General features: G+C 33.3%; 3 protein-coding genes and 2 pseudogenes across 3 annotated transcripts; all 5 read left to right on the forward strand.

Moving 5' to 3' along the window:
- Positions 1–33: 33 nt before the first annotated feature.
- On the forward strand, positions 34–2005 carry LOC116848265 (odorant receptor 47a-like). Its single transcript, XM_032824166.1, has 4 exons — positions 34–174; positions 485–956; positions 1135–1365; positions 1539–2005. The coding sequence occupies exons 1-4, from the start codon at positions 34–36 to the stop codon at positions 1877–1879; spliced, it is 1185 nt and encodes a 394-aa protein (XP_032680057.1). The 3' UTR covers positions 1880–2005.
- A 712-nt stretch (positions 2006–2717) lies between these two features.
- On the forward strand, positions 2718–4840 carry LOC116848266 (odorant receptor 13a-like). The gene is made up of 4 exons (XM_032824168.1): positions 2718–2887; positions 3460–3934; positions 4095–4325; positions 4468–4840. The coding sequence occupies exons 1-4, from the start codon at positions 2747–2749 to the stop codon at positions 4806–4808; spliced, it is 1188 nt and encodes a 395-aa protein (XP_032680059.1). The 5' UTR covers positions 2718–2746; the 3' UTR covers positions 4809–4840.
- A 557-nt stretch (positions 4841–5397) lies between these two features.
- On the forward strand, positions 5398–7772 carry LOC116848267 (annotated as a pseudogene).
- A 744-nt stretch (positions 7773–8516) lies between these two features.
- On the forward strand, positions 8517–10705 carry LOC116848261 (odorant receptor 47a-like). The gene is made up of 4 exons (XM_032824164.1): positions 8517–8793; positions 9343–9817; positions 9992–10222; positions 10365–10705. The coding sequence occupies exons 1-4, from the start codon at positions 8629–8631 to the stop codon at positions 10703–10705; spliced, it is 1212 nt and encodes a 403-aa protein (XP_032680055.1). The 5' UTR covers positions 8517–8628.
- A 915-nt stretch (positions 10706–11620) lies between these two features.
- On the forward strand, positions 11621–13624 carry LOC116848275 (annotated as a pseudogene).
- The last annotated feature ends 133 nt before the right edge of the window (positions 13625–13757 follow it).

The raw sequence follows: 13757 nt of genomic DNA on the forward strand, positions 1-13757 counted from the left end.
ATTGGTGGCAGTTACAGTCGTTGTTTCAACTCAATGGCAAAAGAACGATGGAACGACGATATCGCGTACGCGATGACACCTTTCAAACTGCTAATGTGGCCCGTGGGTGGTTGGCCACTTCAAGTTTATAACACTTATTCGTTAATGCGATGCGTGGCAGTTACTTGCAGCGTGGTATGTATATTTCAAATCGAATATCGACGCTCTTCAAAGTCAGATCAACGTTTATATATGCTCTATCCTTTAAAGTAGCTTTAAACAAAACAGGTATCGCGATATCTAATGCTTATTTTAGAACATTAACCACTCCAACTTTTGCTAATCGTGGCATTAAAACATTTTTTTGGATAGAAAAGTTTTCGGATAAAAGTAGAATTATAGAATAAATATATATAAATTAAATATTACCGAAGAACCAAAGTTGGAGTATACTTTTGTAAACATAATGTACATAACAAAATATCTCATTTACACATATTAACAGAGTATATTCGTAATCCTGCCTTCCATCGAGATTTACTTAGGCTGCACCAACGCGGTGCAAAACGTTGACGCTGTCATGTCAATTTTTTGTGGGTCACTCGCTACGATGAAGATGATATGGTTCCGCATTTACGCGAGCAACTTAATCAAGGCTTACAAATGCGCTGTAAATGATTACCTGACTATCGAAAACGCAGAGCAGCGTGCCATTATGTTAAAACACGCTTTCATAGGAAGGACCCTTATGTGCACCATAATGTCCATCGTTTTCATCGACTGTTTTGTGTATTCGTTGATGCCTGCTCTGAATCTCCTCAGAAAGAACGAAATCAACGAAACACAGGAAGAGGTTGAGCTGGAGTATATTATACCATCAAGATGTGCTTTGGAATATTTGAATCCAAGGAATATGTACGTTACAAGCTACATGATGGAAACAATCATACTGTTATTTATGGCTCCTAGCAACTACGGTAGTACCTATTTTTCCTATGTAATATTTTTTTATATATAATGCTTTCTTTCCATTCTCAAAATTCATGCATATATTGTAAATTTCTGCGTACAATTTGTTTAAATATAATGCAAATGTTTACAATTAAAATTGAATACCGATGTGTCCTCACATCAAAAACTATTCACTTCGTAAAGGTAACGACATACTGTTTCTACATATGGTGCTGCACATTTGTGGCCAAGTAAAAATCTTGAAGTCCAAGTTTATCAATTTTGACTTCGCGGGGCCACAAGTCCACAATCGTTTTAACGCGCTAATTCACCGACATAGTCATTTGATGGAGATGACCAAAAAACTTGCCGACGTGTCCAGTTTCATATTGCTGATGCAATTCTTTTTTAGTAGCTTGCTATTATGTATACTAGGTAATTATTTGATCAGTTATAAAACAATTAACCGGTTAACAAACAAACAAAACGTTTTATAAAACAAATTTGACGATTATACTATAATTTTAAACGGAATTTTGCGAACATTTTTACAAATATATTATGATTACTTTACGTTTTGATTAAATATTTTATGATTACTTCCATAGGTTTGCAATTTATTTTGGCGTTAAAAGATAATGATCGTGTTATGATGATGAAAAGCTCCATGGCTCTTTACAGTTTTCTGACACAATTGACGATATATTGCGTTATCGGAGATTATTTGAAATCCCAAATTGAAGAAGTGGGTGTTTTTGTTTATCAGAGCACATGGTACAATCTTCCTGCAAAGCTGACGAAAAATTTGACTTTACTCATTATGCGGTCTCAGTCTCCCGTTCAGCTGCAAGCGGGAAATTTCATCGTAGTAAACCTCGAAACTTATATGAGCATTCTAAAAACTTCAATCTCTTATCTGTCAGTACTTCGAGTAATGGTGGAAATATAAGAAGTCACATTTATAGAAAACAAACTTTACTAGACTTAGCTTTAAATCTATGCGACTTTTTTGGAACTAATTTTAAAGAGATAGAGTTCTCTGTGGAAGAAAGAGTTAGTATAATGTTATTTCAATAAACTATTAATTTTAGTCACAACGCAGTCATCCATTCGTGCCAAATCGATAGCTTGTTCCCTCAAACAATAGAGTATAAACACATATATACTTAAAAAAAGTGTGTCGATACATTTTTCCGACAAATAAAACACTATTTATGATTTATATATTTCCTGTGAGAAATATAGTTTTCCCTTCGTTTCTTTAGATATTCACCCTTCCGCAGTGCCATTACAACTTTCTTTCACCGGCTCATTAAGACATTATGCACGAAAATGCAATAGAGATAGCATAGTTGAGGCATTAGATGCTGGAACGTAATGAAATTCGTAGAGACTATCGTCGACTTCCATGAAAGAGTCTATTTTGATTCCGATCCACGTCGACGCAATTTTGTTGCGCACAAGGCACAAGCACGCTAGACACTTCTATCTAGTACATTTCTCAACATAGTGTATAACATACGCGTTCAAGGCAGAGGGGCAAGCTGATGGGCGGCTATACATCTCGTATGTTAAATAAAAAATGAATAGTAATATAGATTATCACAATGTTATCAAATGAGCCAACAATAATTCAACGTAAAAGCGTAGTTTGATACATTTTTCGACGATGCGCACATTGAAATCATAGAAATAATTCATTAGCGTGTGCAAGAGTCGAAGTGAATAAAAGATAAACCGGAATATACGGCATGGATAGAATGTTGTAACCATATCGTTGATCATTGACGACAGTTACAATCATTATTCCTACCCAATGGCAAATGAACGATGGAATGACGATATCGCGTACGCGATGACCCCCTTCAAACTGTTAATGTGGCCTGTGGGTGGTTGGCCACTCCAAGTTTATAACGTTTATTCGCTTATGCGATGTCTTGCAGTTACTTGCAGCATGGTGTGTATCTTTCAAGTCGAATACCGACTCTCTTCGACTGTCGTAATCATTTGTAGATAAAGGTCAATGTTTATACGTTTCTCTCTTACTTTCTTTCTCGCCTCTCTCTTTAGAGTAACTTTAAACAAAACTGGTATCATAATGTTTATTATCTAGTTTTAGAACTTTACACGCTTCAACTTTTGATAATCGAGACACCGAAACTGTTTTTGGATGGAAAAAGTTTTCAGATCAGAGTAGAATTTAAATATTGTATAATTTGGCATAAAAAAGTTAAGACTGTGTGTGAGCGGATATTTTATTACTACCTGAATACTTCGATTTTCTCATAACTGAAGACCGTATGTGAAAAGATCAACACAAAAATGTCTGGAATTAATTATTAACTTTGTTTGATGATCATTCTATACTTCAATTAATCTTGTTATAAACTTTAAAAATCGTTGTAAATCAGAGTCTAAAAAATATTGTGTACAATTGAATATTGCTGAAAAATGGAAGAATTAAGGTTCGAGTTTATTTTCGTAAACATAATGTACATGACAAAATATATTGTTTATATATATTAATAGAGCATAATAGTGATCCTGCCGTTCATCGAGATCTACTTAGGCTGTACCGACGCGGTGCAAAATGTTGACGCTCTCATGACAATGTTTTGTGGATTGCTTTCCTTGACGAAAATGATATGGTTCCGCATTTATGCGAACAACTTAATCAAGATTTACAAATGTGCCGTGAACGATTACTTGAAGATTGAAAACACAGAGCAACGTGCCATTATGATAAGGCACGCTTTTATAGGAAGGACTCTCATGTGCACCATGATATCCATCATTGTCTTCGAGTGTTTTATATATGCGTTGATGCCTATTCTATATCTTCTCAGAAAAAATCAAATCAACGAAACACAAGAAGATGTTGAGTTAGAATATATAATACCATCAAGATGTGCTTTTGAATATTTGAATATATCAAAGAACATGTATATTGTAAACTACGTGATGGAACTAATCATACTGTTATTCACGGCTCCTTGCAATTACGGTAGTATCTACTTCTCGTACGTAATATTTTCTTGGCATTATCTAATATTCTGCATACATTGTAAATTCTGTATATAATTTGTGTAAATATAATGCAAATGTTTACCTTGAAAATATATACCGATTTGATCTTCACGCCTAAAGCTATTCACTTCATAAAGGTAACGACTCTCTGTTTCTACATATGGCGTTACACATTTGCGGCCAGGTGAAAATACTGAAGTCCAAAATCATCAATTTGGACTTTGCAAGGCCACAAATTCACAATCGTTTCAACGCAATAATTCATCGACATAGTCACCTAATGCAGTTGACCACAATACTTGCCGAGGCGTCCAGTTTCATATTATTGACGCAATTCTTTCTTAGTAGCTTGCTGTTATGTATACTAGGTAAATATTTGATCAATTATAACGCTTCATAGAACAAATAATTGGCGATTATGTCATAAATTTATATAGATTTCTGTAAAAATATATACGGCAATATAATTGTTTTCCATTTTAATTAAATACTTTATAAGTAATTCCGCAGGTTTTCAATTTATTTTGGCATTAAAAGATAACGACAGTGTTATGATGATAAAAAGTTTTTTGGCTCTTAACAGCTTTCTCGCACAAGTGACGACATACTGTGTTATCGGAGATTATTTAAAATCACAAATGGAAGAAGTGGGTGTCGTTATTTATCAAAGTACATGGTACGATCTTCCTACAAAGCTGACGAAAAATTTGACTCTTCCAATTATGCGGTCTCAATCTCCCGTCCAGCTACAAGCGGGAAATTTCATCGTAGTGAACCTCCAAACATATATGAACATTCTAAAGACCTCCATCTCTTATCTGTCAGTACTTCGAGTAATGATAGAAACATAAGAAGTCACATTTATAGAAAACAAATTGTACAAGTTATAAATCTATGAAATTCGGAAATAATTTCGGGAAGATAAAAGTCTGTCTGGAAAAAAGAGATTAGTATAATGTTATTTCAATAAAACAGTAAATAATTTTAGTGATAACGCTGTTATTAATTCATGCTAAATCAATAGTTTCTTTCCTCACACAACAGTACAATAGCACAGTATAAACACATGTACACTTAAAAAAGAAATAAACAGTGTCAATATATTTTTTCCGACACTGTGAAACACTATTTTTAATTCATACGTACTTATTGTAAAAAACATTGTTATTCCTTCATCTTCCGATATTTACCCTTCCGCGTTTCTGTGATAGCTTTTTTTAACGTCTCATTGAGGCATTATGAACGAAAATGCAGTAGAGATAACACATTAAATGCTGGAACGTGTTAAGATTCATAGAGACTATCGCAGAAGTTTATGACACAGTCGTTTTGAGTAAACTCGACGCCGACGCAATTTTGATGCGCTCGACGGAAAAGCTCGCTCTAGCCACTTCTATGTAATATATTTCTCTAGGCAGAGTATAGCACGTGTTCAAGACATAAGGACAAGCTGATGGGTGGCTATACATCTCGTATATATAGCCACCTTTAAATAAAAAACGAATAGTAATATAGATTATCACAATGTTATAAAATGAGTCAACAACAATTCATGGTAAAAGCGTAATTCGATTACATTTTTCGACGATGCGCACATTGAGATCATAGAAATAGTTCCACTAGCTTGTATAAGAGTCGAAATGAATAAAAGATAAACCGTAATATACGGCATGAACAGACTATTGTAACCATATCGTCGACCATTGGCGACAGTTACAGATATTATTCCAACCCAATGGCAGCTGAACGATGGAACGACGATATCGCGTACGCGATGACCCCCTTCAAACTGCTAATGTGGCCCGTGGGTGATTGGCCACTCCAAGTTTATGACGTTTATTCGCTTATGCGATACGTTACAGCTATTTGCGGCATGGTATGTATCTTTCAAGTTGAATACTGACGCTCTATGACGGTTGTAGTTGCTTGTAGACAAAAATAGGTAAATGTTTTAATGCTTCTCTCTCTCTTTTTCTCTTTCGCCTCTCTTTTTAAAGTAATTCTAAACAAAACTGGTATTACAATGTTTAATATCTAGTTTTAGAACTTTACACGCTTCAACTTTTGATAATCGAAACACTCTTCGGATAGAAGTTTTCAAGTAAAAATAGAATTTTAATGTTGTATAATTTGGCATAAAAAATACTGTGTGTGAGCGGATATTTTATTACTACCTTAATACTTTGATTTTCTTATAAAACTGCAGATTGAAACGATCAACAGAAATGTTTGGAATTATTAACTTTGCCTGCTGATTGTTCTGTATTTAATTAATTATGTATTTAAATCTTGTTAAAAATTTTGTATTTAAATCTTGTTATAAATCTTAAAAGTCATTGTAAATCAGAGTCTAAAGAATACTGTGTAAAATTTAAATATTGCTGAATAACGGAAAGAATTTAGGTTGGAGTTTATTTTCGTAAACATAATGTATATGACAAAATATATTGTTTACATATATTAATAGAGCATAGCAGTGATCCTGCCGTTCATGGAGATCTACTTAGGCTGTACTGACGCGGTGCAAAATGTTTTCGCTCTCATGGTAATCAGTTGTGGATTGCGCGGCATTACGAAAATGATATGGTTCCGCATTTACGCGAGCAGCTTAATCAAGATTTACAAATGCGCCATAAACGATTACTTGACGATTGAAAACGGAGAGCAGCGTGCCATTATGCTAAGACACGCTTTTATAGGAAGGACCCTCATGTACACTACGGTATCCTTCATTGTCTTCGTGTGTTTCACATATGCGTTGATACCTATTCTACATCTTCTCAGAAAGAACTAAATCAACGAGACACAAGAAGATGTTGAGCTGGAATATTTAATACCATCAAGATGTGCTTTCGAATATTTGAAAGTATCAAAGGACATGTATATTGCGAACTACATTATGGAACTAATCATTGCGTTATTCATGAGTCCTAGCAACTACGGTAGTATCTACTTTTCATACGTAATATTTTGTTTCCATTATCTAATATTATGCATATATTGTAAATTCTGCGTATAATTTTTGTAAATATAATACAAATGTTCACTTTAAAAGTGTATGCCGATGTTGTCTTTATGCCTAAAGCTATTCACTTCGTAAAGATAACGACTCTCTGTTTCTACATATGGCGTTACACATTTGCGGCCAGGTGAAAATCCTGAAGTCCAAAATCATCAATTTGGATCTCGCAATGCCACAAATTGACAATCGTTTCAACGGGCTAATTCATCGACATAGTCATTTAATAGAGATGACTAAGATACTTGCCGAGGTGTCCAGTTTCATATTACTGTTGGAGTTCTTTTTTAGCAGCTTGCTGTTCTGTGTAGCAGGCAAATATTTGATCAGTTATAACATTTTATAAAACAAAAAATTGATGATTATACCATAAATTTATACAGATTTCTGTAAAAATATATACAGCAATATAATTGTTTTCCAATTTAATTAAATATTTTGTAACTATTTTCGCAGGTTTTCAATTTATTTTGCATTAAAAGATAACGACAGTGTTATGATCATAAAAAGTTTAATAGCTCTTAATAGTTTTCTGGGACAAATAACGATATATTGTATTATTGGAGATTATTTGAAATCCCAGATGGAAGAAGTGGGTGTTTTCATTTATCAGAGCACATGGTACGATCTCCTTACAAAGTTGACGAAAAACATGATTCTTCCCATTATGCGGTCTCAATCTCCAATCCAGCTACAAGCGGGAAATTTCATCGAAATAAACCTTCAAACATATATGAACTTTCTAAAGACTTCCATCTCTTATCTGTCAGTACTTCGAGTAATGGTGGAAACATAAAAAATTACATTTACAGAAAACAAATTGTACAAGTAGTTAAATTTATGAGATTCAGAAATAATTTCAGAGAGACAAAAATCTGTCTAGAAAAAAGAGATTAATATAATGTTATTTCAATAAAACTGTAAATAATTTTAGTCATAAATTAGTTATTAATTTGTGTTAAATTAATAGTTACTTCTCTCACACAATAGCATATAAACACACGTACACTTAAAAAATAAATAAACAGTGTCGATATATTTTTTAGGACACTATAAAACACTATTTTTTAAATTCATACGTACTTCTTGTAAAAAATATAATTTTTTCTACGTCTTTCGATATATACTTTTCCGATATATACGTTCCTGTGATAATTTTCTCTCACCATCTTATTGAAACATGCACGAAAATGCACATTAGATGCTGGAATGTGATAAAATTCATAGAGACTACCGCAGAAGTTTATGACACAGTTGTTTTGAGTAAACTCGATGCCGACGCAATTTTGATGCGCTCGACGGAAAAGCTCGCTGTAACCACTTCTGTGTAATGTATTTCTCTACAGAGTGTATAACACGTGTTCAAGACACAAGGATGAGCTGATGGACGGCTATACATCCCGCGTATTAAATAAAAAACGAATAGTAATATAGATCATCACAATGTTATCAAATGAGCCAGTAAAATTCTAGGTAAAGGTGTAATTCGATACATTTTTCGACGATGCGCACATTGAGTTCATAGAACTAGTTCCATTAGTGTGTACAAGAGTCAAAGTGAATAATATATAAACCGGAATATACGGCATGGGCAAACTGCTGTAACCGTATCGTCGATCATTGGTGACAGTTACAGTCATTATTTTAACTCAATGGCAAAAGAACGATGGAATCGAAGAACGATGGAATCGAAGAACGACGATATCGTGTATGCGATGACCCCCTTCAAACTGCTAATGTGGCCAGTGGGTGGTTGGCCACTCCAAGTTTACAACGTTTATTCGCTTATGCGATGCGTTACAGTTATTTGCGGCATAGTATGTATCTTTCAAGTTGAATACGGACGCTCTTCGACTGTCGTAGTCATTTGTAGATAAAGACAGGTTAATGTTTACATATTTCTTGCTCTCTTTGAAGTAACTTAAAACAAAACTGGTATCACGATGCCTAATGTTTGAAATTTATACTTCAACTTTTGGTAATCGAGAAACTGAAACACTTTTTGAATGGAATAATTTTTCAGATCACAGTAGAATTTTAATATTGTACAATTTGGCATAAAAAAATTAACATTGCGTGTAAGCGGATATTTTATTACTATCTTAAAACTTTGATTTTTCCATAAAAGTGCAGACTGTATGAAATGATCAACACAAAAATGTTTGGAATTAATTATTAGCTTTGTCTGATGATTGTACTGTGCTTAATTTAATTTAATTTTTGGTTACAAACATTAAAAGTCGTTGTAAATCAAAATTTAAAGAATATTGTGTAAAATTATAAATTACCCGAAAACGGAAAAATTAATGTTGGAATTTATTTCGTAAACATAATGTACAAAATATATTGTTTACATATATTAATAGAGCATTGCAATGACCCTGCCGTCCATCGAGATTTATTTAGGCTGTACCGACGCGGCGCAAAATGTTGAAGCTCTCATGATAATGTCTTGTGGATTACTCTGCATTATAAAAATGATATGGTTTCGCATTTACGCAAACAACTTAATCAAGATTTACAAATGTGCCACGAACGATTATTTAACAATTGAAAATGCGGAGCAGCGTGCTATTATGCTAAGGCACGCTTTTATAGGAAGGACTCTTATGTGTACCATAATATCCATCATTGTCTTTGATTGTTTAATGTATTCCTTGATGCCTATTTTACACCTTCTCAGAAAGAACCAAATCAACGAAACACATGAAGATGTTGAGTTTAAATATATAATTCCATCAAGATGTACTTTTGAATATTTGAATATATCAAAGAACATGTATATTTTCAACCACATAATGGAATTAATTATAATGTTTTTCATGATTCCTGGCAATTACGGTAGTATCTACTTTTTGTATGTAATATTTTGTATGTAATATTTTCTTCGCATTATCTAATATTATGCATATATTATAAGTTCTGTATATAATTTGTGTAAATATAGTGCAAATATGCACTTTAAAAATGCATACTGATGTTGTCTTCACGCCTAAAGCTATTCACTTCGTAAAGGTAACGACTCTCTGTTTCTACATATGGCGTTACACATTTGCGGCCAGGTAAAAATTCTAAAGTCCAAGGTTATCAATTTGGACCTCGCAGGACCACAAATCCAAAATCGTTTCAACGCACTAATTCACCGACATTGTCATTTAATGGAGATGACCAAGATGCTAGCCGAAGCGTCCAGTTTCATATTACTGATACAACTCTTTCTTAGTAGCTTGCTGTTATGTATACTAGGTAATTATTTAATCAGTTATAACACTTTATAAAACAAATAATTGATGATTATACCATAAATTTATACAGATTTCTGTAAAAATATATACGGAAATATGATTGTTTTCCATTTCAATTAAATATTTTCTAACGATTTCCGCAGGTTTTCTATTTATTATAGCGCTAAAAGATAACGACAGCGAAATGACGACAAAAAGTTTTGTAGCTATTAACGGCTTTTTGGTACAAGTGATGCTATATTGTGTTATCGGAGACTATTTAAAATCCCAAATGGAAGAAGTGGGTGCTTTTATTTATCAGAGCGCATGGTACAATCTTCCTGCAAAGCTAATGAAAAACTTGACTCTTCTTATTATGCGGTCTCAATTTCCCGTACAGCTGCAAGCGGGAAATTTCATTGTAGTGAACCTTCAAACCTATATGAGCATTCTAAAAACCTCAATCTCTTATCTGTCAGTACTTCGAGTAATGGTAGAAAAATAAGTAGACATATTTATAGAAAATAAATTGTATAAGTTATAAATCTATGAAATTTGGAACTAATTTCGGAGATAAAACTTTTACTGGAAGAAGATTAGTATAATATTATTTATAAATTAATATTATTATAAAATATTATGAATAAAATAGTCAACTTTAGTCATAATACAGTTACTATGTCGTGCCAAATCAATAGTTTCTTCCCTCACACAATAGCGTATAAACATATGTACCCTTAAAAAAAAAAAATAAACCGTGTCGATATATTTTTTTCTACACTATAAAGCACTATTTTTAATTCATACGTATTTCTTGTACACAGTTTTTTCTTCGTCTTTCCATATTTACCCTTCCACGTTTCTACGATAATTTACTCTTACCTCATCTTTTTTCACTCTGATCTTCTCTGCCCGTCCCATTGAGACATTATGCACGAAATTGCAATAGAGATAGCACAGTTGAAGCATTAAATGTTGGAACGTGATGAAATTCATAGAGACTATCGCATAAGTTTATGACACAGTTGTTTTGAGTAAACTCGACGCCGACGCAATTTTGATGCGCTCGACGGAAAACGTTCACTCCAGCCACTTCTATGTAATATATTTCTCTAGGCAGGGTATAACACGTGTTCAAGACGTAAGGGCAAGCTGATGGGCCGCTATACTCGTATGTTAAATAAAAAACAAATAATATAGATTATCACAATGTTATCAAATGAGCCAACAACAATTCAAGGTAAAAGCATAATTCGATTACATTTTTCGACGATGCGCATATTGAGATCAAGAAAATAGTTCCATTAGCGTGTGCAAGAGTCGAAGTGAATAAAAGATAAACCAGAATATACGACATGAATAGACTGTTGTAACCGTATCGTCAACCACTGGCGACAATTACAAGCATTATTACAACCCAATGGCAGGTGAACGATGGAACAACGATATCGCATATGCGATGACCCCCTTCAAACTGCTAATGTGGCTAATGGGTGGTTGGCCATTCCAAGTTTACAACGTTTATTCGCTTATGCGATGCGTTACAGTAATTTGCGTTCTGGTGTGTATCTTTCAAGTCGAATATTGACGCTCTACGACGTAGTCGTTTCTAGACGAAGACAGGTCAATTTTATATGTTTCTGTTTCTTGTTTTTGAACTTTATATGCTTCAACTTTTGATAATCCAAGCACTGAAACACTTTTCGGGTGGAAAAAGTTTTCGGATAACAGTAGAATTTTAATATTGTATAATTTAGCATAAAAACATTAACACTGTGCGTGAGCAAATATTTTATTACTATCTTAATATTTTGATTTTCTTATAAAAGTGCAGACTGTATGAAATAATCAACACAGAAATGTTTGGAATTAATTATTAGCTTTGTCTGGTAATTGTTCTGTACTTAATTTAATCTTGTTACAAACCTTAAAAGCCGTTGTAAATCAGAATTTAAAGAATATTGTGTACAATTAAATATTGTCGAAAAGCGGAAGAATTAAAGTTGGAGTATATTTTCGTAAACATAATGTACATGACAAAATATATTGTTTACATATATTAATAAAGCATAACAGTGATCCTGCCGTTCATGGAGATTTATTTAGGCTGTACCGACGCGGTACAAAATGTTGAAGCTCTCATGACAATGTCTACTGGATTGCTTTGCATTATAAAAATGATATGGTATCGCATTTACGCGAGCAACTTAATCAACGTTTATAAATACGCCGTGAACGATTACTTGACGATTGAAAACGCAGAGCAGCGTGCCATTATGCTAAGACACGCTTTTATAGGAAGAACCCTCATGTACACCACGTTATCCATCATTCTCTTCGTGTGTTTTATTATATGCGTTGATACCTATTTTACATCTTTTCAGAAAGAACCAAATCAACGAGACGCAAGAAGATGTTGAGTTGGAGTATATAATACCATCAAGATGTGCTTTCGAATATTTAAAAATATCAAAAACATGTATATTGCGAACTACATGATGGAAATAATGTTAACATTATTCATGGCTCCTAGCAACTATGGTAGTATCTACTTTTCATATGTAATATTTTCTTCGCATTATCTAATGTTATGCATATGTATATTGTAAATTTTGCGTATAATTTGTATAAATTTAGTGTAAATGTATACTTTAAAAATGCATATCAATGTTGTCTTGACGCCTAAAGCTGTTCATTTCGTAAAGATAACGACTCTCTGTTTCTGCATATGGCGTTACACATTTGCGGTCAGATAAAAATTCTGAAGTCCAAAATCATCAATTTGGACATTGCAGGGCCACAAATCCAGAATCGTTTCAACGCGCTAATTCATCGACATAGTCATTTAATAGAGATGATCAAGATACTTGCCGAGGCGTCCAGTTTTATATTACTAATGGAATTTTTTTTTAGTAGCATGCTGTTATGTATACTGGGCAAATATTTGATCAGTTATAACACTTTATAAAACAAATAATTAATGATTATACTATATTTATACAGATTTCTATAAAAATATATATGCCAACATAATTGTTTTCCATTTTCTGTTTTAAATATTGTACAACTATTTCCGCAGGTTTTCAATTTATTGTGGCGTTAAAAAATAACGATAGTGCTATGATGATGAGAAGTTTTATAGTTCTTAACAGCTTTCTGGGACAAGTGACAATATATTGTGTTATTGGAGATTACTTGAAATCCCAAATGGAAGAAGTGGGAGGTTTTATTTATCAGAGCACATTGTACGATCTTCCTACAAAGCTAACGAAAAACTTGACTCTTTTCATTATGCGGTCTCAGTCTCCCGTACAGTTTCCCGCAAGCGGGAAATTTCATTGTAGTGAACCTTCAAACCTATATGAGCATTCGAAAAACCTCAATCTCTTATCTGTCAATACTTCGAGTAATGACAGAAAAATAAGTAGACACATTTATAGAAAACAAATTGTACAAGTAGTTATAAATCTATAAAATTCGGAAATAATTTCGAAGAGATAAAAATCTGGAAGAAAGAGATTAGTATAATATTATTTCAATAAAGCTATAAATAATTT

The sequence above is a fragment of the Odontomachus brunneus genome, unplaced genomic scaffold (assembly GCF_010583005.1).
Source record: "Odontomachus brunneus isolate Ranch 3 - 2012 unplaced genomic scaffold, Obru_v1 Obru_scaffold_092, whole genome shotgun sequence".
Lineage (NCBI taxonomy): Eukaryota > Metazoa > Arthropoda > Insecta > Hymenoptera > Formicidae > Odontomachus > Odontomachus brunneus.

What these genes read in the sequence shown, in the direction of transcription:
- LOC116848265 (XM_032824166.1), top strand. Translation starts at nt 34, where the DNA reads ATGGCAAAAGAACGATGGAACGACGATATCGCGTACGCGATGACACCT. An exon ending in TGGCAGTTACTTGCAGCGTG is followed by an intron (nt 175 to 484) that starts GTATGTATATTT and finishes ACATATTAACAG; the next exon opens with AGTATATTCGTAATCCTGCC. An exon ending in TATGGCTCCTAGCAACTACG is followed by an intron (nt 957 to 1,134) that starts GTAGTACCTATT and finishes CACTTCGTAAAG; the next exon opens with GTAACGACATACTGTTTCTA.
- LOC116848261 (XM_032824164.1), top strand. Translation starts at nt 8,629, where the DNA reads ATGGCAAAAGAACGATGGAATCGAAGAACGATGGAATCGAAGAACGAC. An exon ending in TTACAGTTATTTGCGGCATA is followed by an intron (nt 8,794 to 9,342) that starts GTATGTATCTTT and finishes ATATATTAATAG; the next exon opens with AGCATTGCAATGACCCTGCC. An exon ending in CATGATTCCTGGCAATTACG is followed by an intron (nt 9,818 to 9,991) that starts GTAGTATCTACT and finishes CACTTCGTAAAG; the next exon opens with GTAACGACTCTCTGTTTCTA.
- LOC116848266 (XM_032824168.1), top strand. Translation starts at nt 2,747, where the DNA reads ATGGCAAATGAACGATGGAATGACGATATCGCGTACGCGATGACCCCC. An exon ending in TTGCAGTTACTTGCAGCATG is followed by an intron (nt 2,888 to 3,459) that starts GTGTGTATCTTT and finishes ATATATTAATAG; the next exon opens with AGCATAATAGTGATCCTGCC. An exon ending in CTTGCTGTTATGTATACTAG is followed by an intron (nt 4,326 to 4,467) that starts GTAAATATTTGA and finishes GTAATTCCGCAG; the next exon opens with GTTTTCAATTTATTTTGGCA.